Consider the following 26,216-nt stretch of genomic DNA (forward strand, 5'->3'; position numbering starts at 1 on the left):
CATAAAGACAACGTTACCGCAGCACCACCACCGCAGTCAATAAAACTTCTCTTAACAGTCAACTCCACAGTAAATCCCAAAACAAGATAAGCTTGTTTAGATAAGCTCTATTAGTTGCACGTTTTTTAAAAGTGGCAGTTTTTTGTTATTGACAGAGTACATAAAGACAGACAGTGCCTGGAAATATGTTATTTATAAATAGGAAATATTTTAACACTTTAGAAATGTTTCTCATGGCATTTAATCACATTCCATGTTAAATCGGATTTGTTTTTATTGGTTCTACTTGTCTAGTGACTGTATTATGTAATATAAATCACTTTCCTGGTTAATGGTTAGATACTTTTGAAAAATGTTTCATCATTTTGGAGATTAAAGTACTAATATATTTCTTGTCTGACATTTCGGCAAGTTTTTTTTTTTTTTTTTTCTTAACTGGACTAGAAGGACTAACCTGGTCAACACAGCATAAATAAAAATAAGCAAACAAATCACTGGAAGCCACCTCCTCTGCTAAAGTTGAAACTTGATCTGCTTTTCCCTGAACAGATGCTTCAATGTTCTTCTCAGAAAGAGCTTTTTCTTCTTCTCCAGTAGATTTTTCTCTTACATTCTTTGTATTTCTTTTTTTGATTTTTTTTTTTTAACAATCTCAGTTTGGACACTGGAAGAGTTCTAATCAACTTGGTCAGTGTGCAGCCAACTTGGAACTCAGATTCGATAGCTTTTGAGTTTAATATTTCTAGCACTGAAATAAAAGAATACCCACAGTAATGCCCTTTTTCACTGTTTGGATCCAAACATTGCACCTATATTCAGTCATCTGCCTTCAAATAAAACCCTGGTGCATCTATTGCTCCTCTCCACCAGGATAACCCCATATTTATCTGCTATCTTTAACCACAGCAGTGTTAAGTAAATTCAGGAAATGATCTGTCCTATTTGATCATACCATGCACTCAAGACGGCTGTTCTATAATCCATTACATGACGTTTGCACTACTGTAGTAAAGTGACCTTTATAGTTATTGTACCTGACTTGCAAATGTTGTCACCGTCAGGGAAGGAACTACACAAAGTTTGTTTTTGGATCACAACTACATGCACACCATGTATTGTCACTCTCCATTCTCTTCTGATCAAACAATTGATTGTATTTTCTTTATCTTGCTTTCAGCTAATGTTCATATTAAGGAATACACAACAAGAATAGCCAAAATATACCCCAGCCGATAAGTTGAATTGAGTGCTTTTGTTCTCTTTGTGTAGTTTAAGAATGTCATCAGAATTGTGATGAAGTTGTTACACAATGAGAATGAAAAGCACTCGATTCATCCTATCAGCTGGTGTGTTTTTTGGCCATCCTTGTTATGTTTTCTTTACTTCTTTAACTTTTTACATCAGGTTAGTTTTGTAATATGTTACTATTGCATGCCATTACATTCCCTGTTTCTGCAAATTTATTTTTAATATCTTACATTTTCCTGGTTTTACTAAATTATCTAGTATGCACAACTACATTCTAATTGCATTTAAATATGCTCTTTTTTGTTTTATCACATTCATTTTGAGACTTTACTCCCAGAGCCACTGTTGAAATGGCGCTTGTGTTCATTCTGGTTCCTCCTTAACAAAAGCAAATATATTTACTTGAAATTCATCTGTATTGTAAATAGTAACCAAATAACTACACATTTGTTTTTTTTCTCACCGGTTATGTTTTCCTCTCCACTGCATTTGTTTGTAAGTGTTAAGCAAATGCTAATGCTCTCCAGCGTGCATTAGTGTACATACTTTTTTTGGTCCCTTACTCCTAAAATGTGTGATTTGTCACCAGTCATTGGGGATTATAGTCACTAATGACATACATTTGAGTTTCAGCCTTTTAGTTCCTTCAGAAAATGCATGCTAACAAAAATCTGCTATTGAAGCAACATAATTTTATACGAGCACTATTTAAAACCTGCCCCTATTTCTGAGCCTTTGTACCCATTTTATTTTAGGCTTTATCCAGATTTCTTGAGCTAAGAAATCGAAAGGTATGCAAACCTCAGCTATTGCTACCAGTACCACTGGTCGATTGATCTCATTCTACACACACACACACACACACACCAACACCCACTTCTTTAAATTTTACATTCACTAAACTGCAAAAGTGCTGCTTAGTGACTGTAAAATAACAGCTTGATCAGTCTCACTCTCATACATGCATACAGTTAAACTTTTCTTTTTTTAAATTTTACAGTCGTTAAGCAGCAAAAGTACCATTTAGCAAGTATAAAATGGCAGTCATTAGATCACTTTTAGTCCAAGCTCCAGCGTGGCTTACTGTGCTGCTAAGTGGCAGTCTCGTTTTTTTGCAGCAGGCATTACTTGTACATTATCACCCTGGAGGAGAATGTTTGTTCTCCAATCAGGGTGCTGATGTACTGGTTCCCTATTCTCTACTATGCCTTTAGGATAGCTGTGGATTATGCTGTTGACTTATTTTACCGTGGTTTTCAACTTGATGATTTGAGGGAATTTAAGTTTTACTATCTGTACTCTTTGCATTTATTTCTAGACATTTATGAAAATCTGATTCTCTATCGAATGGTTCCCTGACAGTGCATGTTTTCTTTTACTCTTGGACCAAGCCTGAATTAGGTTCAAGTGGGTCAGCACTCTACCCCAGCAGATTACATAAGCCTTCACAGATGTTTGCCTGAGATTGGTACAGCTTTTCCCTTACTAACAAAGAACCATTATTCGCTATTTATCAAAGCACTTTACCTGTAAATGTTGATGCACAACAGGATCTTAACTCGTGAAAAACACTTACATGACCCGCTCAACACAGTGTTCATCACTAACGTGATTATATTTTAAAAACACAGACATCAGGTGGATTAAAGGACCACAGCCATGTTGTTGTATCTTTCGGCTTTTCCCGGTTAGGGGTCACCACAGCAGAACTCCGGTCCGCTAATGATTGGCAGTAGATTTTTATGTGCTGAGTTGCCATCTCTGATGCACAACCTTCAACGAAGGTACGCTCATTCACGCATGACTCCACACAGAAGACGCTTTAGCTGAGAATCGAACAGGACGTCTTACAGTAAGACGACAATGCTACCACAGCACCACCACCACAGTATAAAGGGCCACAGCCATGTATTTATTGCCAATTACCCTTACTGACTGCAGCCAATTATTTGGAATGTGCTCAAGACAGGAATTTCAGGGAGGCCATTTATTCATTTCATAGCAGTGCCCTAAACACTACAGATCAGACAGCACTGTCGTTATCTGGCCCTTCCAATTATTCTTGCCCACTGAAAGAATTGATAAGACTGTACTGTGCTGTAATTAACTGAAAACACTGTAATAAGACTGAGAACGAAAGTCTTTATCTGTTAATTACCCATACTTGTGCTGAACAGGTGCCAGTTTCTCCTTTATAAACCAAGTCGTGTACTTTTCAGAATGAATTTTCCAAACACTGTAGTTTATTCAATAAGACTTTATTACATATTCACAATATCTGAATATCTTCATTAACAGTGCTGCTAAATCTAGCCAAAGTTTCTGCACATAACTTCCAATTGTCCTGAATAGTGTTAAGGGAAACAATCATTATTTAACCTGACTTCAATAGCCAGGCTTGAGTGTCTGTATTTTAGCTTAATCTTTTCCGTAATGTCAAGTCAAACGAACTAAAAAGCCTTAACTGAACTGCTATCCTGAACACAACATATATTGCTTCAGTCCAGTAATTTTCCTTTGTAAACCGCATTCATTCTCCCTAAGCTTGGTCTCAGGCTTTGTCTGATATGTGCTTTATTTAACATTCCATTAAGGAACACTCTGTAGCTGACAATACTTATCTTTCTCTTGAGAAAATAACATTCTGTATTACTGTATTTTCTGCACACTTTATCCTTATCTTTCCATTCTAAAAACTGTCTGGTCAGTCCCATGGCAATAATCCTTGGGGCTGTCTGGCCTGTGGGAAGTCGAGCTGAAGAGTTCCAAATCTCCCCACTTACCTCAGTCCTTCTTACATTTTCTGTCTTCCGCTTACATGGTCATGACAACCTAGCCTAACCCATCTACCTCACCCAGAGGAGAAGGCAAAAAGCTGAAAACCGGGGGGGGGGGCAAGAAATTCCTTCTCAATTATACTGTGATCACCCTTGTAGGCCTTATCTTCAGCTAACCCTATTCTGGCTGTCAGCTTCCTCCTGCTTTTACAAGGATGGAAGTTTAGTGGGAAAAGGGCTTTGTATTAGAACATTACCCCACTGTGATTTTTGTGCGGGGGGGAATGGGCGTGGCCTACATGATTGACAGGGCAAACCCATGTGACATTGCATGCAAAATACAGCTGAGTGACAAGCATGCAGATTATCCACCGACCTGTTGAATGTTCATTCTGAATATTCCATCGGTGACTGTTTGTTTCTGTTCTTGAAATACGGCCATTCCAAGCTAATTATTGTGTGTATCCTTTAATTAGGATATGTAAGGACAGGTTTAACCATTAGTGGGAGAGAAGGGCAGTATGTACCCAGTACTTTACACCCCCCACCTAATTTTGTGCTTTCAATTGCTTTTGCCCCCCACCTTTCTTAACAATACTTTTGTGCTTCAGATTGCTTTTGCAGGGGAGGCAAGCTTCCCCTGCACCCCCCTGTGTTTCTAAACTATAGTTTTCATGAATCATGACTATATTTTAACCATCCTATGCCCTTCCTAGTTGAAGTTGTCAGTAAGCCATTAGTATGTGTTCCAAATTTTGCCCATTTGTTCCTCATTATGGAGATGGAAGGTTGAGAGCTATGTTCATGACTATCAGCTGCTATGCAAGTTGAGAAAATTGATTGTCCTGTAACTCATTTATGGTGTGTGAGGGATGCTACATCAGGTATGTACAAGTTATGCCTTAATATAAGTAATAACAGTGTGTTTCCATGAGCTATAACAGTTTGCAAAGTAAGTTTTACACAGAAGTAAAACTGCTGCTTTCTACTGAAATAGTACTCCACCAGAGCATGGAAGTGTGTTTTGTATGAAAGAACACGAGCTGCTTATGTCCCTGCCTTATCAGTTTTCATTGCATTGTATTTATTAAATAAAATTTATTGCGTAAAATCACTGCAGAGTGAACGGGATAGAATTGCAGATGCACTTGCTAGACCATACTTTTGTAAAATATATTCAATTCCATTTTATGTATGATGCACTTTAGCTAGAGTGTAGTTTTGTAAAATTTATTTAGTTCCAGATTCAACTACACTGGTGTCCATATTATATTTGGTGATGTCAGCTATCTCATGTTTATTCATAGCAAGACTAGCAATTACAGGGAAACGTACAGTAGTGGGTGGTCCTTGCTACAGCGCATCTGGTGGGGTAATGTTCTAATACAAAACTGGGAAAAGCTGCTGAAGTAGAAATTTAAGAGACAGATTTACTGTACCATGAACGGTATCTTTAGGTTATATGCTTGCACACTACAACACTGTGTACTTGTCTCATCTGCTATATGATTGTAAATCGTCTGGAGCTTTTCGCCTCAGGCCTCCACTCAACATGAGCCCCTGACTCAGTTGGACTAACCCGGTTAACAAATGTCAATTTACTTTGTGCCCACCCTTTTCAGTAGTACCCCACGACAGCTGGCCCATCCTAACTGTACCTGACCTCCTCCTTTGAAAACCAAGTCCAGCGGACCTGCCTCAGAGAAATTGTGGCTAGCCAGCCTGTGTTGTCCACAGTGAAACCTTGTCATACAACTTGGATTGACGCACCAAGCCCAACATACCCTTGATAAAGACGTCTAGAACTATAAAACCAGTTGCTTTCATAAACTACATATTTAAAGTTAAACTAATGGGTATGAATAGATGGGGCGGAACAGATGGGGCGGCACAGTGGTCCAGCGGTTAACGTTGTCGCCTCACAGCAAGAGGTTCTCTGGTTCGATTCTCGGCTGGGGTGCCTTCTGTGTGGAGTTTGCATGTTCTCCCTGTGTTCGCGTGGGTTTCCTCCGGGTACTCCGGTTTCCTCCCACATTCCAAAGACATGCATCTGGAGCATTTCTCCCCGGGCCTCCGCTGAAAACAGGCTCTGTGGAACCTAGTCGGACTTTCCCGGTCAACAAATGTTAAATAAATAAAAAATAAATAAAAATAAAATAAATAAATAGACGACTATTAACCTTTGGAGAAAAAAAAAAAAGTTCTTAATGTTGATATTGCTGCTGAAAATAAACAAGTATTCCCTCAACTTCAGAAAAGTTAAGATGCATCACAAGATACTAAGGTCTAAGAAAAATAGTCCTAAATTAAGAAGTAACCTACCAGCTCCTGGAGAGACCTTACCTTGATAAAAGGCAATGAAACGTTGTGTTCCTGTATGTCCCTGCAATAGATCACCTGAATGTACCCTGTCTAAGAAAAATAGTCCTACATTAAGAAGTAACCTACCAGCTCCCAGAGACCTTACCTTGATAAAACACAGTGAAACCTTGTGTTCCTGTATGTCCCTGCAATAGACCACCTGAATGTACCCTGCTGTACGTCTAAGAAAAATAGTCCTAAACTAAGAAGTAACCTACCAGCTCCCAGAGATACCTTACCTTGATAAAAGACAGTGAAAGTATATGTTATAGCTTCTAGAAAAATTCTAATAATAATTTTTTATAGATACTGCTAGGTAAGGCAAGCTTCCCAGTCAGGTTAGTCAACAGCCAACCCCCCCCCCATTTAGCTTTCTAAATGACCCTTACTTCAAGCTTATAAAAGCTGTTTCCAAATAGTAATTTTACCTACCTAGATTGAGTTCAGTAAGGAGGAATCTCAACATTATCTTCTGAGTTTGTGTATATTTAACCATATCCTGCAATAACTCCAAGGTCTTGAAAATCGAAAGGTCCTATTCTACCTTTGAAACCTACACCTTCTTCCTACTGAATCTAAGACCCTGCAACCTCCAGGCAGGTGTATTCCTTCCGCTCAGCCTCGCTCTGCTCGGGCTCCGCGCCCCACCCTGCCCCCATATCCCACCCGCCCCCACTACCTCTAAATTTATAGATACATCTAGCCCATCCCTCCTCCCTCCCCTCCATTCACGGCAGTCCATTGATTAATAACTCCTCCTCTCACACACTCAGCCATCCCCCTAAACTTAATATGCCCTCCAAATCCTCCTACCCTACAAACTACCATTTACTCACCACCATGGGAAAAACCAAGTATTCCTTTATCTCTTCACTAACTTTACTCCTTTTTATCCTTTACCTTTTATCACGCTATGAACACCAAACACTATTAGGAATTCCATTACCCAATGCCCATACTACCTTTTACATACACCCAACACCTAACCATATAGTTCCTTCTTCCCTTACTGCAAAATCTCTAGGCCTTAATCATATTCATCCAACCCTCCACTACCCTAGATCACCTAATAATAAATCTAACCTTAAAATACTCTATAAACTTCAAAAATTCTTAGATCACCTAAAACAATGCATTACTCAACATGGCGACATTCATCCAAATCCAGGCCCCACCACTCATGACCCTGCCACCTCTACAGTACCCCACACTCCTAATACCTCCCTCCTCATCTTTCACCTTAACCTAAGAAGCATTAACAATAAAGTACATAGCCTACATGCTCTGATAGCCACACACTCCCCAGACATCATGTGTCTCTCAGAAACTTGGCTGAAACCCGCCACAAAAGATGAAGAAATTCTCCCACCTGGCTATAATATCCTAAGGAATGATCGAATAACCAAAAAGGGTGGGGGAATAGCTGTTATGTTTAATAATAGACTTAACATCATTAGGAACACATTGTACCCCCCCCAGGTCTCTAACATTGAACTAATTGCATTGAAGATCTGCCTAAACTCCCATAAATGTATTAATCTAGTTGTAATCTATATCCCACCAGGGAAAAAACTTGAAAACCTTGAGCATACTTTAAGTTGGCTAGCCTCAAACTACCCTCAGGAAACCATTATTCTAGGGGACTTCAACATTGACTGGTCCCACTGCTCTGCCAAGACAAATCCCCATCCAATCAATCTATATTGCTTCTCCCAAAATATCACAGCTCCTACCAGAATTGGTAATACACAGCAAAAGGAGAGTATCATTGACTGGATTCTCACCAATAAAGCTGCTAACAATTATTCTACAGGTACCCTCCCCAATGACCTAAGCGACCACCTTGTTACTTACATTATAAAGCACAAGCTTTGTACTTCTAATCCACCCCTATATAAACTTATCAGAAACAGGAAAAAGTTTAACCTAGATCTATTTCTAGCTGAACTAAAATTCTGCAACTGGTCTTCCCTAACTACTCTTCTCCTAGCCGAGAGTGTGTCGTACTTCAATGACACTTTCCTAAACATCCTTGACTCCCATGCTCCAAATCGACTAATTAGAACCAAGAACCGCATAGCTCCCTGGCTAACATGTGAAACCAAAGCAAAAATTAAACTCCGTGACCAGGCTTGGAATAAATGGAGAGCCACCAAAACTCTCCTAGATCGTATTAAATTTCAATCTCTCAGAAACTCCACGAAATCAGACATCGCTAGAGATAAAAAACAGTATTTCTGTTACCTCCAGGATAAACATCAGACTAACCCAAAAAAGTTCTGGGCCGGATTCAATAACCTCCTCCATCCTGGTAAATCCTCTACCCCTATACCTGAGAAACTTACTAGTAAAAAACCTGAAGAGATAGCCAATTCCTTTAACTATTTTTTTACGGAGTCCATCCAGTCCCTTGCCAATCATCTACCCACTTCTTCCTCATCATTAACTCTTACTCCTGACTCACCTCCTCTCTCCTTTAACCTACAAACAGTATCTACCTTCTATATTCGTACCCTACTAAAAAAACTGAAACCGTCCACCCTTGCGGCCGATCGTCTCCCAGCTGAATACCTCCAATTAGCCTCTGATGTCATTTCCTATCCCATATCAATTTTGATTAACAGATCCATAACCGAAGCCACCGTTCCCCCCATTTGGAAAATCTCATACATCATTCCACTTCATAAAGGAGGCTCCTCAACTGAAACATCTAACTATAGGCCCATTGCGATACTTTCTCCAATAGCAAAAATTTTAGAACGGTGTATTCACAAACAACTCCTCCACCACCTCGCCATCAATAATCTGATATCATTTACCCAGCATGGCTTTCGCCCCCATCACAGTACTACTACTGCCCTCCTCTCTTTTGTCGACTCAATAAACAACAACCGTAACAAAAAACTTATATCCTCTGCACTCTTTCTTGATCTATCAAAAGCTTTCGATATGGTTAACCACCAGCTATTACTCCACACCCTGCAAACCTTTCATCTGGACTACTTGACACTAAACTGGTTCAAGGATTACCTTTCTGGACGGCACCAAGCAGTCCAATGGCAAAATAGTCTATCTCAACTACTCCCTAACAACATTGGCATCCCACAGGGCTCCATACTTGGCCCCCTTCTTTTCTCTGTTTTTATAAATGATCTACACACAATCATCCCTAGAACTACCTGCATACAATACGCGGACGACTCCGCCCTGATCTGTTCTGATCTCTCTCTCCAGAAACTCCAATCAGCCACCCAACTTTGTTTTGCCAAAGTTGAAAAATGGTTCTCTGACCTGAAACTCATACTTAACCCAGCTAAAACCAAGTTACTTCTATTTTTCCCCTCATCTACCACTCTCCTACCCCCAGAACCACAACCTGTAAATCCTAGGTCCTTTTTTGTTGAATCCCTTAATGGCACCATCATAGAGCCCGTCTCCCACACCAAGCTTTTAGGTGTCACTATTGACCACAAGCTCAAATTTGATATGCACATTGCCCAAACCATTAAGTCAGTTAATAAGAAACTGGGGTCAATGTATAGAATCAGGAACTTTCTTACTCCTCATGCTAAATTAACCATTGCCCGCACTCATCTCCTTTCCACCCTTCTGTATGCCTCCCCCATATTTTCCTTCCTTAATAAATTTGAGCTCAATAAATTTTCTTCCACCTACCACCATATTGCCAGATTCATTACAGGATCACCCTATCGTACTCACCATTGCCTCAACCTCATGAAACTAGGCTGGTTAGAACTGCCCAATCTTCTTAAATTCAATCAACTCACTGAAGCATTTAAAATTATAAATCAACCAGACAAAACCCCCTCACTGAGCAAAATCCTGACTCCATACACCAACTTAAGTTCCCTTCGGTCTTCCAACAGTAATCAAGTATCAACCATCAAATCTAATAACTTGGGCGGTGATGCTCTTTATGCTAACTCTATTGGAAAGCAATGGAACTCCCTTCCTAACTACCTTAGACTCATGCCATCACTTAACCTATTCAAAAATAATCTCAGAGAATATTTAAAGTCCCACTGGTTGTGCCCATGTCTTAACCCAGACTAATTCTTATAGGTTTCTTAGTTCCTTTTACCCTTCTCACTCACAAGCTATCCTCTAGCTTTTTACTTCCTCCACTTGTACCCATGTCATGTTACCAACACAGCTTGTCCTGTCACCTTCCTAGTTTTAGCATTTTTTTTTCTCTCTCTCTCTAGCATGTATATACTGATGTCTTACCGTTTTTGTTATCTTTATAATGTTGTTCCTCTCTCTAGTTGTAGTGTGTTATTTTTCTCATTATTGGAGCTTTTCTCCTCGGGCCTCTACTGAAAAAGGATATGTATCCAGCTAGACTAGCCCGGTCAACAAATGTAAAATAAATAAATAAATAAATAAATTATACAGTCCTTATCTCTAACTAGTTTATCTCCCTCCTCTCCCTATGCCTGAAATTCCCTTTAGTAAACCTATTTGCTGCAAAAAAGTGACTGGCCACTAGGGGGCACCATCATTCAAGCTTCCTGTATGCTTATTTCTTCACCTATTCTTAACCATACCTCCCTAGCTCTGTTCTCAGTGTTCTTCTGACTTACTGTTTTACCTTCTCTCCTTTGTACTAAGCTATCTTTCATCACATTCTAAACCTCTAACATCCCAAGTCTAGTCTTGCTAGCCTCTCAACTTTCTTCCACATTCTCTTACTTTCATACTTACCTGCAGAATTTCACACTTCGCTGATTGTCATCCTCGACAGTCTACTCTTGTCTCTGGTATCCTGCTGCCTTACCTCACTACACCTCTCTATACCTCTCTTATTACTCTCTCTTAATACTGCATTCACCATACTCTAGTTTCTCCTAATCTTTGCTTATTCCTTTAAATGCACTCATTGTTCCCTACCTATTCTATTCCCTCCAACTCTGTGCTCCTCCTTTTAACCTAACCCCCTCCCACCTTCTATCTGACCTATAGCTGCTCATCTCGCGGCTTCTGCCCCACACCTGCTTTATGATTTACTCTCCCCCCCCTCTGCCCCATCCTCTCTTACCTTATAAATATACCCCATTCTAGGGGACGCTTCTTCTCCTACCCTGACCTGGCTGCTGTGCACCCTGCTCCGGCGCTTGACCTACAGTAAGTGTACTCTTGCTTATATGCATTTGTGAAGACTGTTCGTTTGGGAAAGACTACTTGCTTTTATCCTTCTTTTCATTGTTAGCTGTGTAAATATTTGTTTGCGGACTCCACTCTCACCACATACGCTTAAGACTACATAGCGTGGTGGACGTGGGACTGTAACAAGCGGTCCTTCTGCTGTTAAAGTACTTTAAATCGACATTGCCCTATCTAATGTGCAGAGTTAATGTAACCACTGAATTACTGATTATTCTCTGTATAGAGCTTATCTAAGCAATGGAATAACACTTAATTAAGCCCAGAAAGCATTGTACAGATATATAATCACTATGTTTGTGCAGAGATATGCTAGAAAGTGTGGTGTGGATAAACATTAGTTAATTTATATCTGTAGAACTGATTTTACCACTGAAGTATCACCTAATTGCACCGTTTACGCTTAAAGCTACTCAGGGTTGTGCACAATTGCAGAGTGAAGTGAACCAATATTTTAACACTTACCCTATGTGTAGAATCAATTTAAACATTGCAGTAACGCTTAATTAAAACTATAAAGCCTTGTGCAAGCAAATGTAGTAAAATTCTAGGTGCCAAATTGATTTGTGTAGTAATGCTTAATTCTCCGTACATGCCATTGCCTTCAAAGAGTTGTGCACGGGGACTAGAACAAGCAACTCTACTGCTGCGGAACTGATATTATATTGCCATATCAATGTGCAGAGTCAATTTAACCACTATACTCCTGCTCAAGTCGCCGCATAAACTCAAGCCAACATAGCGTTGAGCATGGGGTCTGTAAGCAGTGATTCCACTGCCGTAGATCTGAAATTAACCTTTGATACTGCCTTACCCTTAATGCACGTGTTTAATGTAACTACTAAAGTAATGCTTAGTACCTACATAACAAATTTACTATAGTGACTGTATGCTTCCATTTCTCATGTTAATTAATACCAATAACCAGTACAAAGTATATTTTTGAACTTCTTAATGGAATCTGGGTTGGTTCTTATGTCTAGGCTTAAACCTTGTTAACGACTTGCTTGTAGACTATTGCAATACTAACTGAGCACATCTGTTTAACTATTTTAATTATCCTTGGACTAAGTTACTTCAAAGTGTTGTGTTCTGACCCTGGAAAAGTTGTTTGTTAATGCATTATTTAAAAAAAAAAAAAAAAAAAAAAAAAGCAAATGCAGCTTTTTTTATACCAGCTATTTGTGTTTTGAAAGGGCTTTACTATTCATAGCAGTACCTGATAAATACTGTAATTATTGTATGTTTTGATAAAAAAATAAGAGTACTGTGATTTTATGCTGAGGTTAAACATGCAACTGTGTCTGTGAAAACTCTGATCTCTAGCTCAGGTATGGTCTGCCTCACTATCCTTTACTCTCTTTCTACATGTACCAGCCTTGTGTTCCTGTATGTCCTGTAGTAATGCCCACCCCACCACCCATATTAACCTTTATGGCTTCTCACAAACCATTAACTCCCCTACCAGAACCAATAGACCCAACAACAAAGAAAGTACCTTGGACTGGATACTCACTAATAGTCCTCATTAGCCAAGTGTACCATCTGCAACGAGTTCGCAAGACTGTCAGACAGCCACTAAAAAAGCAACTTTACAGCTAAGTCGGTGATGAAGTTTACTTTTTTGTTACAGAAGTAATTCATACTGGGATTGTTTTCAAGCCTACCAGGACTGCATAGCGATACTTAAATATTTGCATTAGTAAGGTGAGAGTGATGGAAAAAGAGAATGCGAGTTGTGTGTGCAACTGTGCTTGATCATTAAGTGTAATTCTCATTCTCGTCTCAAATGTTGTCAGTTGAGTAAAGGCAGAGATAAAATCGGAGTTAAAATTAAAACTGAGAGGTATAACCAGGAGTCAAACTCAGGCTATTCTGATTTAAAAAACATTCGAGCCAGCCAGGAGTCGAACCTGGAATCTTCTGATCCGTAGTCAGACGCGTTATCCATTGCGCCACTGGCCCATTTAGTTTTCGGCATTCACGAGAAGACTGATAATCAAAGTACTTAAAGCCTTAGTTTGCTCACACACTCCTAGCTATATATACAAAAGGGTTACTAAATGGCCGTCATTTGCGAAAGTGTAAACGGGCAGAATTAAATGGTGTGAGAACGAGGTCATCGCTGATCATGATAATTACGGCGAATGAAGAACATTTCATTACAGAATATTCCCGGTTCTAAAAAAAGGGTAAAAAAGGGCAAAAATAACCTGAAACCCCTTTTTCTATCGGGTTTCACAACGTCATACAAGCTGTGGCAAAATTAAAACGCAATAAAATAAACCACACACAAATAAGAGTTTTGTGAGGGACAGGTTCGCTTTGGGCAGTTGTGTCGTGCAAAAAACGGCAAATGTCCTGAGATTTTTAGGACAAAATTATTTCCTGTATTTTATGTAATAGTTGTATAAAACAGTCATTCTGTATCTGAAACACTAAATATTATAAGAAACATAATAAGCAACTAACACGTTACAATAATAAGATTTTATTTAGGCAAAAAAGTGAAGTTCTGTCCTTTGTACTGGCCGAGGGTCTGTTTTGCCCTGCAAAATCTTACGTTAGTACCAAAAATGTCATCTGAAAAGGTGGGAGCCCTACATGCACACGTAAAGTCTGGCATGTGTAGCAAATATTTTATCTTTTATTCTAATAACAGAATACATATGTCAACAATACAGACATGAGCATCTTCATTTTGCGTCCATGTTCCTTACCGTTCCACATTAAAAGGTCCGTCACATACATATCGTTAAGAATTTTCTAGCAAATATCCATGGTATATAAAACAGTATTGTATTAATTCATTACGGGGATTTTATAAAGTAACACAATTTAAACCATCCTTTATGCTTTCTACTTCAAATTGTTGCTACGTAGTTAGTACACACTCCACATTATCCAGTGTTCCGCAATTGTGGAGAGCTATGCGTACACACTTCGGGAAAAAGTGTATTTTCTTTTATTTATACCCATACGGCAAAACATCGTTTTCCGTCAACATTTACTTCAAAATGGAATACAGCAACAAGAAATAAGACAACTACATCAAATTTACTACATGGCATGTACGTTCCAACAGCAGGTAAAGCAGATTACATTCATGCACCTCATTTACAACGGAATCACGGATTTATTTTGTTAGTCTCAAAAAATATAACATCCCAACACCATAGCTCTCAACAAAATAGGGACAAATCTCAAAAGAATCAGGGACACTTTTAATCATACTAGTTCTGTTAACTTGAGACATTAACAGAATAAGACAATATGATTTATGCATTTTCTGAAGTAAAATAAGTTAATACCTACAATTATCGTTAATTTCAACCATTTCTCCAAAATACACCAGTTTTAGGAGAGATTGAGGGACGGAACAAAATTTCTGTCAAAATCAGAGACAGTTAATAGTCATGCAACTAGCAAACAGATAATAAATACTTTATTTATGATTAATCATCATACACCTGCCAATGACAACAAATTACTCTCTCAAAAAGAAACGCCCCCATTCCATGTATCCCTTCCTTAAGCGAAGCATTATATCCAATGTCTTGACTCAATAAGCAGAGCTCACAAACACCGAGCCTCTTGTGCGTCACTTAACAACAGTCATTACTTCGCCGCTCTAGGATTTGCTGTTCACGCAACAACCCATTTCTTTCTTTCTCTACTATGTTGCGTAGAAACGTCTGGCTGTAGTGTTGCTTCATGGGCGTGCTTTCATTGGTGGATTTTCTGGTTTCAGTCTCCAGCGTGATCGAATGAAGATGGCGACGCACTCAGGCCGGGTTTCTAGCGGGCGCGATTTAAATTGCATTCCAGATGTGGGAGACGTGCTTACAGTGGTTGCTAAACAGGGGTAAATGATAGTGTATAAGGTTATTTGACGTAATGTCTGCATACTGTTAAGTATTTTTTGGCTGTTACTAGTAACACAGTGTTCCTTTGTGTGGCTTACTAGATGCTTGACCATATGAGTTTGGTGTATAGGAAAAGGGAATGAATGAATACGTGTATTAGGCACGTGGGTAAGAGCTGCTGCACGCAAGTTGTTTTTCTACATGTTTTTTATTTCTTTCATAGTCGAATTGCGTATAGGTTGTTTAACTGTATTGTCATTTTTTTATTTACTTTTTTGTATATCTTGACAAAACATCTGTGAAGGCCTGTTTTTAGTAGGTTCACAAAGTACTATTATTGTCTGCTTGAAAATATGTATTTTGCTGCATATTGGTTTCCCTTCCTGACACGTGATTTTAGGTGTGTATACAGTATGTGACTGTGTATTGGTGACTTGAAATGGAGTGGAATTCTGTTTGGGATATATTTTTCTGTTCTGTACCCAGTTGGTGCTGAGATGAGCTTTAGCTTAGGGTCCTACCTCTCAGCCTCTTAACACAATAAATCTGGACAAAGCTAAAATAATGAGGTGACAAAGGCCCATAAATAGGGATAGTATTTAAATATCACTTTGATAAACTTAAATATCTGATAGAATAACAGGTTTTGCATTGGCATGCATTTTCTTAATGGTATGATATCTGACAATTAAATGTCTGTCCTTCAGTGATTTCACTCCTCAATGATTTGTCAGAAAACCACACATTTTATGAGGAACAGACAAAAAAAAAGTAAAAATCTGGGCATTTTGAAGAAATTTGGACAGTTGAAAGGTATGCTTAGGGTTACCCCTCATCTGTTGTCTTTGTGTAGGACAGACCTTATTTGGTTACCTGCGCCTTGCAAAATAACATGAAAAATGGTAAGTGTCAGTAGATATTAAGACAAAAGAGGCATTTCCTAAGTATTTGGTTACATTTGCATAAAACTGTTACTTTGTATCTGAAACAATTAAAATCCCACAGCAATGAGTTTTTATTTTGACAAAAAAGCATGAGGGTATGGTGTGGCCCCCTACATTTCCTTTAGAAACATCTTGCTTTGTATACTTGAAATGTTGTCAGCCCTACTGTGTTTCCCCTTGTATCTCTGAACTGGATCAAGCAGGTAATCGTAGCATGAAAAAAAAGTTGTTCATGTATTTGAAGAGTTTTAGTCTCCGCGTGCTGTCTCCGGAGGTACGTTGTAAACAATTGTAAGTTTTGACCAACATTGAAAACTTCAGGGTGTGGTATGTTTAGTCTGTGTCATGTAGGTTGCACAAATTCTTTTCTGAAATAAAATGCTGTTTGATTTGGGGAGACTTTTTGATTTCTGTCAGGGCAAAATGAAATTGAAAAAACTGAAAGATTCTAAAATGTTTTTGGACACTTCACTACATCTGGATGACAGCCGTGTTTGGGAAAATAACTCTGGGATAAAGTTAATCACATTTTGAAGACTTCCAAGACGGTTCCACTCTTGAGTAACAGCTTAATTTCAACTCTCCTGGTGTGAAAACGGAAACTGAAAAAAAGTCAGTGAATTTGTCTTTAGGTTAATTTCAGTTACTAGCTAGTAAGTGCACTGCCTGGTTGCTAGTAAAGAAGAAATTCAGAGACCCTGAAAGAAAATGTCACAAAAGGTAAGGGGAAAACACTGGCTCGGAAGAATCCTGCAGCTGTTCAGCAAAAAGCAGTACAAGCTCCAGCATTGGTGCAAGGCATGATGCCTTCCTGTAAGACACACCTACAAGCCAATTGGATTTGTAACTGTGACTCCCCAGGCTAGAATAGCTCCATCCTCCGCACGTTGGTTAAACATCCTTCCATTACTTTTAGGAGGTTGACCTACCTGTATCTGGCAAGCCTCACTGCTCATTCCTCTCAACTGTCACTCCTTTCACCAAGTCCCATTCCTTATTTCTCTCACTTCTGCTCAACTGCCCCTCCTGCTAAGAATGGACATCTGATGTACACTTTGTAGTTTTTACAGTACCATATCATACTGAACGTTGCTTTAATTGCACAGTTTAATGTGTTTTATCTTTATATCTGTGTTTTGTACTATGTTTGCTTCTGCCTTTGTTGATTATACAGTTTGAAATTTTATTGTCTTTTATTAGATTCAAACTTCTGTACCTGTAAAGTGTACTTTATTCATTTATGTTATATTTAGAGCTTTTCTCTCTGTGCCTCTGCTGAAAAAGGACATGTGTCCAGTTGTACCTTCCCGGTAATTAAATGTAAAATAAAATAAATTTAATAAAAGAGAGACGAAAAAATAAATCAAAATGTGCTCAGAGCTGATAAAAATAAATGAAACTCGATAAGTATATCAATTCAAATAAGGAAAGGCTGGAAGAATATTTTAACATGTATTCAGATAAGCTGATAAAACTGCAAAAATCAGAGGTCAAAATGGAAAAAAAGACTGGCTGAGTATGAGACTGCTCAAGAAGATGTATTTAAAAAAATGGTAGAATTACAGGACAGAGCAGGTAGGGAAAACCTGAGATTTTCTGCTGTACCAGAGAAGCTGGAAGGAACATACTGTATTAATTTTTAAAAGCACAGATAAGCATTTGGACTGTTATTCCACAGCAGGAGTTGTTAATTGAAAGAACACTGTGTGTGTGTGTGTGTGTGTGTGTGTGCACTCCAAACCTGACCATGAGAAAGCAGCGAAGACCATTGAGTAAAGATGCAATCCTATCAGCAGAGGGTGTTAATTCTGACAAAACTCGGCAGAAGGACAAAGTACTAAAAGTTGGAGACAGTAGAATGTTTGTGGAAAATGGTTACTCACTGTACCAGGCAGAAGAGGAGTATATTTATTCAAATAAGCAGGGCATGTCGAGAAGCAGGTATAACATTCAAGTTGCTATATCCAGCTATCTTCAGAGCATTTTTTTCTTGGGAGGGTCGAAAATTATTTATTTATTTATTTTTATTATATGCAGAACATGCCAAGGACATAATACAAAAGGTTGTCCAACAAAAGAGTGAGCTAACAAACAGAAGGGGATTCTGCTTCTTATTTTTCTGCTTCTAAAGCTAATAGACAATGCCAGTGAAACTTTTCCCAATATTCCAAAGGAAAATACTTGAGAGACTATACAAATCACAGGAGATGATTAGAAAAACCAGGAGTACGTTGGAAATGAACCAGCGACTGGAGTTGGGAGATGCAGATCAACAGCAACAAAACCAGTAATTTGGAAATTATGAATAAATGTGGGATTACAAAACATCCGTTACATTTGTGAAATATGATGGAACACACAAATGTGGAAATTAGACTTTTTTGAATTTGTTAAACTTGTAGGGGACTCCAATGCAAATGCCCTACTTTACGCCAATTAATATTTGGAAGAACATTGAGGAGAGGAGAAGAGGAAGGAAAGAAGAAACTAAGTGAAACTTTGTTCTTGACAGTATTTTATAAAATGTGATGCACACGTGCGGTGTGTGTGTGTTTTTGTGTAATAGGAATGCTAAAGTCAACAGGTGCCCCCCCCCCTTTTTTCTCTGTTCAGTTTAAAAAAAAAAATATGTAGGCGCTGCAATGTAAAAAGAGAAGAAAGCCTGGACAAAAGAGCATGAACTAAGTAAAACTGATGTGCTTTTACATATTGCTTGACTGGATTAAGGCTCAGTTTTAAGGAGGAGCAAGTAAATTTAATAACATTGAATGTAACGAAAAACTTTTCTCTAGCGAGTAAATGCTTATAGTGCAACATGAAAAGCTAGTAGTGGAAGGCAACTGCATCTGGTTCTTGTGTTTCTATTGAGGCAATCTGATAAGATGGCAATAAAAACAGAATGTTTGTTTCTTTCTTTGGCTGGGAGATGTTTTCTGAAAGCATTGAAGTTGTTTTCTACATCTAGGAGAGGAATAAAGATGAGATAGAAACAGCATGTAGTTAAGCAGAGGCACAGGGTGTAACGTGGATAGATTACCTTTATTGTAGGTTAATTCAAGCCTATGAGTGTGTCTGTCGATCTAGGACAATTGTTCCTGTTAGAGTTGAACTTCATTATTTTAAGATGTATATAGTTTTGTGTGTGTATTAAGTTAACGGGTCCTGGGGTGTGTGTGTGTTTTTTTTTGTTTGAGAGTTTTCATTAAAATAAGTCTTGTAAAATTTAGCATATGTTCAAATGGTTATGGCAAGACACAGCTGTATAAAAGTTAATTTTGCTAAACATTAGTGTGTGCATGCAGCACAAAAGCTGAAACTAGACATTTTTAAAAAAGCTGTTATACATAACAGGTGGGAAAATAACTTTTTATTGTAATGACAATACTTTCCATATTATCTTTAAATGTGAATATGCTCACACACACACACACACACACTTATATATATATATATATATATATATATATATATATATACACACACACACACACAAAGAAAGTAATGAAATGCATTAAAATGCATAGTGCAAATAGCTATGCTGGAGTAGACGCATTTGGAAAGAACGGAGCATATGAATTTGATAAAGAATTGCTGTTCAATGGAATATCTGGACAAAGGAAAAGGGAACTAGTAATATTAATTGTGAGAAGAGCTCCAATAGTGATAGAAGAGGGAAAGAAGAAGATAACAGTAGAGTTGTAGTACTAAGGGGTTACTGGTAAAGGAGGAGAATTATGCTGGCATGTATTTATATTCCACCTAAAACTGCTACAGTGGAGCTTAAGACCATTCTGGGATAAATAATCTTCTTTCAGAAGGGAATATTACTTGGAGGTGGGCTAGCAATTTGATTTGCAGTAGTGAGGATGTATCTGAGGGGCCTAAAAAGGAAAATATAACAGAGGGTAGATTATGAAGAAATTTATGAAAACACTTGGCATTAACAATGTGAATTCAGTAGTTGGAGTTTAGAGAGAATTTACATATTTCCCCAAGGTACAAAAATTGGGCTAGCCTAGACAGAAATGGTATTTCACGGGCAAATGTGCATCCAATTGAACATTTTGATACACATCCAATAATAATGTAGATCATGGCCCAATAATTTAAAATCAAAATGCAAGGTAATGAAATAAAATGAGAGGCAGGCTCCCCCCTGTCTGTTAAATAGAGGGGTATTTAAAGAATGGGTAGTGGAAACTGTTTAGAAGTTGAGAGACATAAATTTCTTCTGAAAATATTGCTAGAAAGTGAGATTAAAGTGATGTGATTTAAGAAGTAACACAAATTATTTAGAGGAACTGATAAAGATTAAAGGATTGCAAAATGGAGGGAATCTCGCAGAGCAAGAAGACATGGAACTGCAGAGTGCTAAAGAGAAAATGAGGACTACCTCAATAAATATGTTTGAGTTTAGAAAGATAGCTGCTAAGCAGCTGTTTTTGATAACTCCGGAGCACAAAAGCTTTTAGAACAATGGCTCAGGCAATAGAAAGTAGAAAGGGTTGTTGCCAAACATGGGGAGCCTATAACATGGAAAATAATTGAGCCTGTAGAGGTATTGGAAATATTTTGGAAATTTTATGAAAAATTGTAGTAATCAGAGAAATGTGAAATCAAGAAAAAGTACAAATGGAAATGTTTATGATAAAATTAAATAAGCCAAAGTTGGAGGTAGATTAGGCTTGGTTTCTAACATTTGGGATAGGAGGAGACAAGTTAAAAATGGTGCTGTATAACCAATCTACAGGAAATACTCCAGGAGTAGATGGTATTCCTAAGGACGTTTGGAAAGAAGAAAGTGATAATGATTTGGATGGTTTTGTTTAACAGTACTGTAAAAGGAGGAGAAGCACCAACATCCTGGAAGAATGCTGTGGTGGCTGTTACCTAAAGATGGCAAAGTACCTTCAGACCCAGCTTCATATAGGCCCAATTTATTTCTAAATTATGATTATGAAGTGTTTGTAATGGTTAAAAGAATGGCAAAGGTGATGCCAAAATTGATATGGATTAGTGTGGTTTTGTGGAGGGGAGGCAAACATTTTGACAACAGTAATAGAATAATGATGATCCACAGGGAAGCAGAATGTACGAAAATACCACTGTTATTGATGGGTCTTAAACATTCAGATCAAGTTGGGATTTTAAGATTAGGGCAATGGAAGCATATGCATCCCCTGATAAAATTATAAGGTTGATTGGGTGGTTATATGAGGAATCCCCCATTAAAGGCTACTTGTTCTTTGGTTTTAAAATATTTGACAATCACTATACATTGGCTTTTCTTACACCTTCCTCATTGTTCATTTACCAGTCTTTTCAGTATATCTACCCATGGTTCCTCCTCCTTTCAATGCTTTCTGATGTCGAAATGTTTTTGCAAGAGACTATGAATGACAAGCCTTCAAGAAAACTGGTGGCCCCTCATTGGGAACTTAATTTTGTGTTTGAGAAGCTAACATTTGTACTGTTTGAACCAACTGATAGGTTCTTAACATGGAAAACAGTTTTGCTGATTTCTTGCAGAGATCAGAGTAGAGTGTCTTGAGTGTCTCAACCCCATCTGATTTTCTATAGAGAGAGTATTTCTTTGAGAACTACTTCTCCATGTATGCTTAAAGTAGTATCCTAGTTTACTTTAAACCAAACTATCCATTTCCTAGTTTTCTTTCTTGAACCTAAAATGAGGGAGAAAGGTACTCTATACCTTGGATGTCCACATACAACTGTGGTACTGTTTTGACAGAACTAAATCTTCCAGATCTTCTGATTTACTGTTTTGACAGAACTAAATCTTCCAGATCTTCTGATTTACTGTTTTGACAGAACTAAATCTTCCAGATCTTCTGATTTAGTTGTTCATTTCTTGCGAAGGTAAGAAGGGACAACCTGTGTTGAAACAGACTATTCTGAAATGGTTGTGTAAGCCTATTACCTTTTTGTTATTCTTACAGCAACAAAACTATTCCAGGCAGGGCCAAGGCCCACTCTGCCAGGCCTTGGCTTCATGTATGGCTTTTTGGAAGGTGTTGGATTCTAGAAGTATTCTAGGAGCAACTTGTTCCTCTGTACATATTTTTACAAAGCAGTATAAGCTCGATTCTCTAGGTCCATGTCCGGCTTTGCTAGGACAGTTCTTAAGGGGTTCCTGGACCCTTCTTCTTCTACCTCCCAAATGAAATAAGCTATGGTGATCGACCCATATAGCTAGAGCTACTGCAGCAGTGACCAGTACAATGAACATAGTACAGTTGTTCAAGTAAATTTACCATAACAGTAGATGTTAAAATGACCACTGCAGTAGCTACTCCTTTCCCCTTGATTCTTGGTGTGTTTTTTTGCCTGGGTGTGGTTATTTATTTTTGTTGTTCCTAGCATTGTACTTTAAGGGTTCAACCTGCTGCTCTCTGTTGGCATGAAAGCTCTGAAGTGCTTGGACCCCAAACTTGTCTTTTTAGTCAGCTCAGCTTGAGTTGACTGATTTCGGTGTGTGGAAGGTTCTGTGAAGCTGTGGAAGCTACTTGGCTGTTGTATTCTATGCAGAATACAAGCCATATAGCTAAGGCTACTGCAGCAGTGATCATTTGAACATCAACTATTATGGTAAGTGTAATTACACAGTTGTACTTTCCAGCAACTTTGAGATTCTCTGTGCACAAGAGCTGTCTTGTGCTTTGCAATTGGAAGTGGTTAGGCTGTGGTCAAATGCCTTGAAAATTACTGTCTAAAAGCATCATCTTTGTTATGCTATTTATGTATTTTTTTTTCTTCTGATTCTCAGATAAGAGCATGTGTTAATGCTCATTGCTTATTCCTAGAAGTCATTAAGGTTGATAAGAGCAGGAGGAATTTGGGTGGTGTCTGTGTTCACAGAGCAGGGTTACTATAAGTAAATTACTCTGCCTTTTCTTCATTTCAGCCTCTGATTTTTACAGTTCTTAATAGCTAATTAAAACTTCTTATATTTTGCCATCCTGTTTGTTTTACTTTACAATAAAAGAAACAATGAAGGAATATATCAGTACCTCTGGTACATTTGATGTGTGTTTCTTGTAAATCACCGGAAGCCATCTCTTGAACTTTTTAAGCTGAAACTTGAATTGCTTTTTGCTGCTGCAAGACTATTCCTTGCCAGAGTTTTTCTGTTCCCCATTTTGTCTTGAGTTCTGTAAATTTCTTCTTTGCGGATGTCCAGGCAGTATAATTACTAGTCGGTAACCAAATTTTACCCAAACTGACAATTTCACTGGTCCTTTTTTTCATAGTTTTTTTTTTTTTTTTTTTACACTGGGAGAGCTCAAATCAGTCTGTTGATTAGAGTACAGCCATCTTAGAAGTTCTGCCATGTAACAGTAATGAGGAACAGCTGAAACATGATAAAGAAATAAGAGTTCTTTAAGTAAAAACTGCTTATCCAAAGATGCTTACCAGGAATAGCTGTTAATGAAAGCAGAAAAAGAATGGTTGCTAGTTGTGTAGAAATGCTAACTCCTACAGCAGCATAGTAATGTTGTAATCTGTTATAATTCAAGAAAAAGCTGATTGTGTTGTGATCAGGAGTTAACTGTCCAGCTTACAGTTTATTCCTATTTGTGTGGAAGATCACTCTGTTGGCTGTTGATGAAATTTGGCAAACTACTGGCTCAGTAATTCTGGAAGGTCACTGTGCTAGATATAAAAGAGAGCTTCAGCACTCGTCAAAACAGCAGACACAATATCGGTGACGACACTGCAGAAATTTCTGACAGTTGAACAGAATTGTTGATCAAGGACACTTTAATTCGATAGCCCTAGATTATTGGCAAAGAACAACCAAGAACATCTTGCAGTGCTGGTAGCCATCATGCACAGATCAAGTAATATCGCTCACAGTGACTGTCCTAAACTCTGAAGTTTCCCTGCAGTTTTGTCAAGGAAGAATCATTTTCCTATAGACAGTTCTGTGCATAGATCATAAATGAAAGTCATTCACCAACATTTATTGACTCTCTAAGAAAAAAATGAAATTCTTTATCTTTAGAAGTAAATTTCACAGTTTGCGTAAGATTTTAATGACAGTTTTGTTTTGCTATGCTTTTGACTTTATCACGTAAAAGTTATGTTAAGTTGTAACAAAGTTTGAGTGAAATGTACAGGAAGCCCTCTGTTCGTTCTTGGAATTCATTATCTTTCACCTTAAAGGACCTGTAATATCTTAGTTTGTAGTAGCTATCACGTTATTAGTTGAATGTTTACCTTCATTTTGGTTTCTCATGCTTCAGAATGTCCACTCGGATACTTTTGATATCTATATTTTTGTATTGGGAGCGCCTAATTTAAAATAAGGGTGGTGATAAGAAATGGGCTTTGAAGACATTAGAGGTCAAAAAGCTTAATACTCAGTATCCCATAGGAGTTTCTGGGGAAAAATTAATGGTCTTATACAGTGCAAATTTACTGAAAATTTATATGATGATGCCATACTGATGATCATTAACCTGTTTTTACTTATTTATATAGAGATGTTAAAGTAGGCTTCGCATAGGTTCAGGTTTTTTGAATGCTTTTTGTTTCACCTCCTAACAGCCATCTCCACTGTTGGTCTTAGCTCATTTGTTCCCTAATCGATGATAGCATGATCAATGACTCTGACAAGCACATTATGTCGGGGTCCTTCATCCAGGCTAGCATGCAGGTTGGTTGCTAGTATAATTGGCCTTCTGCCCCACTCCTTTAGTAGACAGTACAGGCCAGCATCCCAAGAGACCTGTAAAGAAGTACTGTAAACAGTCCACTTCTTGCCACACCCCCTGCTGCTGCTGCTGCTACTACTACTACTATTCTTACTACTTTCATCCTGTTGGGGCGAAGCCCAAGGCCCTCAAACTCGAGTGGTGGAGGCATTTTCTGTTGGTTGTGGCTGATGTGAGCACCCACGTTACCATGGTGACCTACTGTGTTCACTTCTGAACATTCGTGTTCCCAAACATCCAGAGAGAGCGATCATCACTGACTTGGGAGCACCAACCTCTCTCTGGTTCAAGAATAATCTTTGTTCCTTGCAAGCCTCTAGTCTCAAGTGGCAGAAAACCACAGGCTAGCAGTGTCTCCTCCCCAGATAGTCATTCAATTTCTACCCTCCCTTACCTGCTCCTCCAGTGTCTGAGCTGCTGTTAAATCTTCGTAATTTCGTTCAGTGTTGGCGTTGTTACTCTACTCCCAAGTAAGTAGGTATTTGCAGGTTGATCACTTTCACAGCCATTTCTCAAGCTACTTTTCTTGCTTTGAAATTGAAGTGAAAAAAAAAATCTGAGATTAATATCCCCCTCCCCACCCACTAAAAATCACAAATCATTATTTATTTTTTTTATGCATAATTAAGTAGCTGTATCCATGGCCAAGATAATTTTAAGTCGAGGTCTCATCTGCCTATTTTGGAAGTAGCTTGCAATAAAAAAACAAATACAGTAGGGGAATTTGCTTGCTCTCCTGGTTAAATGTCCCATAGTCATCACAAGAACACCACCTACTAGATGTAGCTATAGACCTAGATATAGATAACTTGCTTATGACTGTGATCTGCTTGAAACTAGCATTTACTAAATGTTCAATGTGTGTTGTTATCTTGGAGCTTTTCTCCCTGGGCCTCCACTGAAAATAGACATGTATCCAGTTGGACTATCCCGGTCAACAAATGTAAAGTAAAATAAAAATAAATAACAATATAGTATAGTGTATATATAGTATATAACTAGTATATAACTATACATATAGTATGTAGTAGTTCTATAGATGTGTGTAGATGTAGATATTTATAGGTGTGTGTGTGTGTGTTTTTTTTTTTTTTTTTTTTT

At 38.2% G+C, this 26,216-nt stretch overlaps 2 protein-coding genes and 1 non-coding gene across 3 annotated transcripts in view; 1 reads left to right on the plus strand and 2 right to left on the minus strand.

The window, feature by feature from the left end:
- Positions 1-26,216, minus strand: part of HAUS4 (HAUS augmin like complex subunit 4) — a 770,196-nt gene that overhangs the window by 130,414 nt on the left and 613,566 nt on the right. The window lies entirely within an intron of this gene.
- TRNAR-ACG lies at positions 13,463-13,535 on the minus strand. Its single transcript has one exon. It is a non-coding gene; the product is annotated as a tRNA-Arg (tRNA).
- Positions 15,129-26,216, plus strand: part of PRMT5 (protein arginine methyltransferase 5) — a 1,996,504-nt gene continuing 1,985,416 nt past the window's right edge. The window contains exon 1 of the mRNA XM_044058013.1: positions 15,129-15,435. Coding sequence (XP_043913948.1) covers positions 15,338-15,435 — 98 coding nt within the window. The 5' untranslated portion in view covers positions 15,129-15,337. The remainder of the gene's footprint in view (positions 15,436-26,216) is intronic.

The sequence above is a fragment of the Protopterus annectens genome, chromosome 16.part0 (assembly GCF_019279795.1).
Source record: "Protopterus annectens isolate FY-2018-M chromosome 16.part0, PAN1.0, whole genome shotgun sequence".
In the NCBI taxonomy this organism is placed as follows: Eukaryota; Metazoa; Chordata; order Ceratodontiformes; family Protopteridae; genus Protopterus; species Protopterus annectens.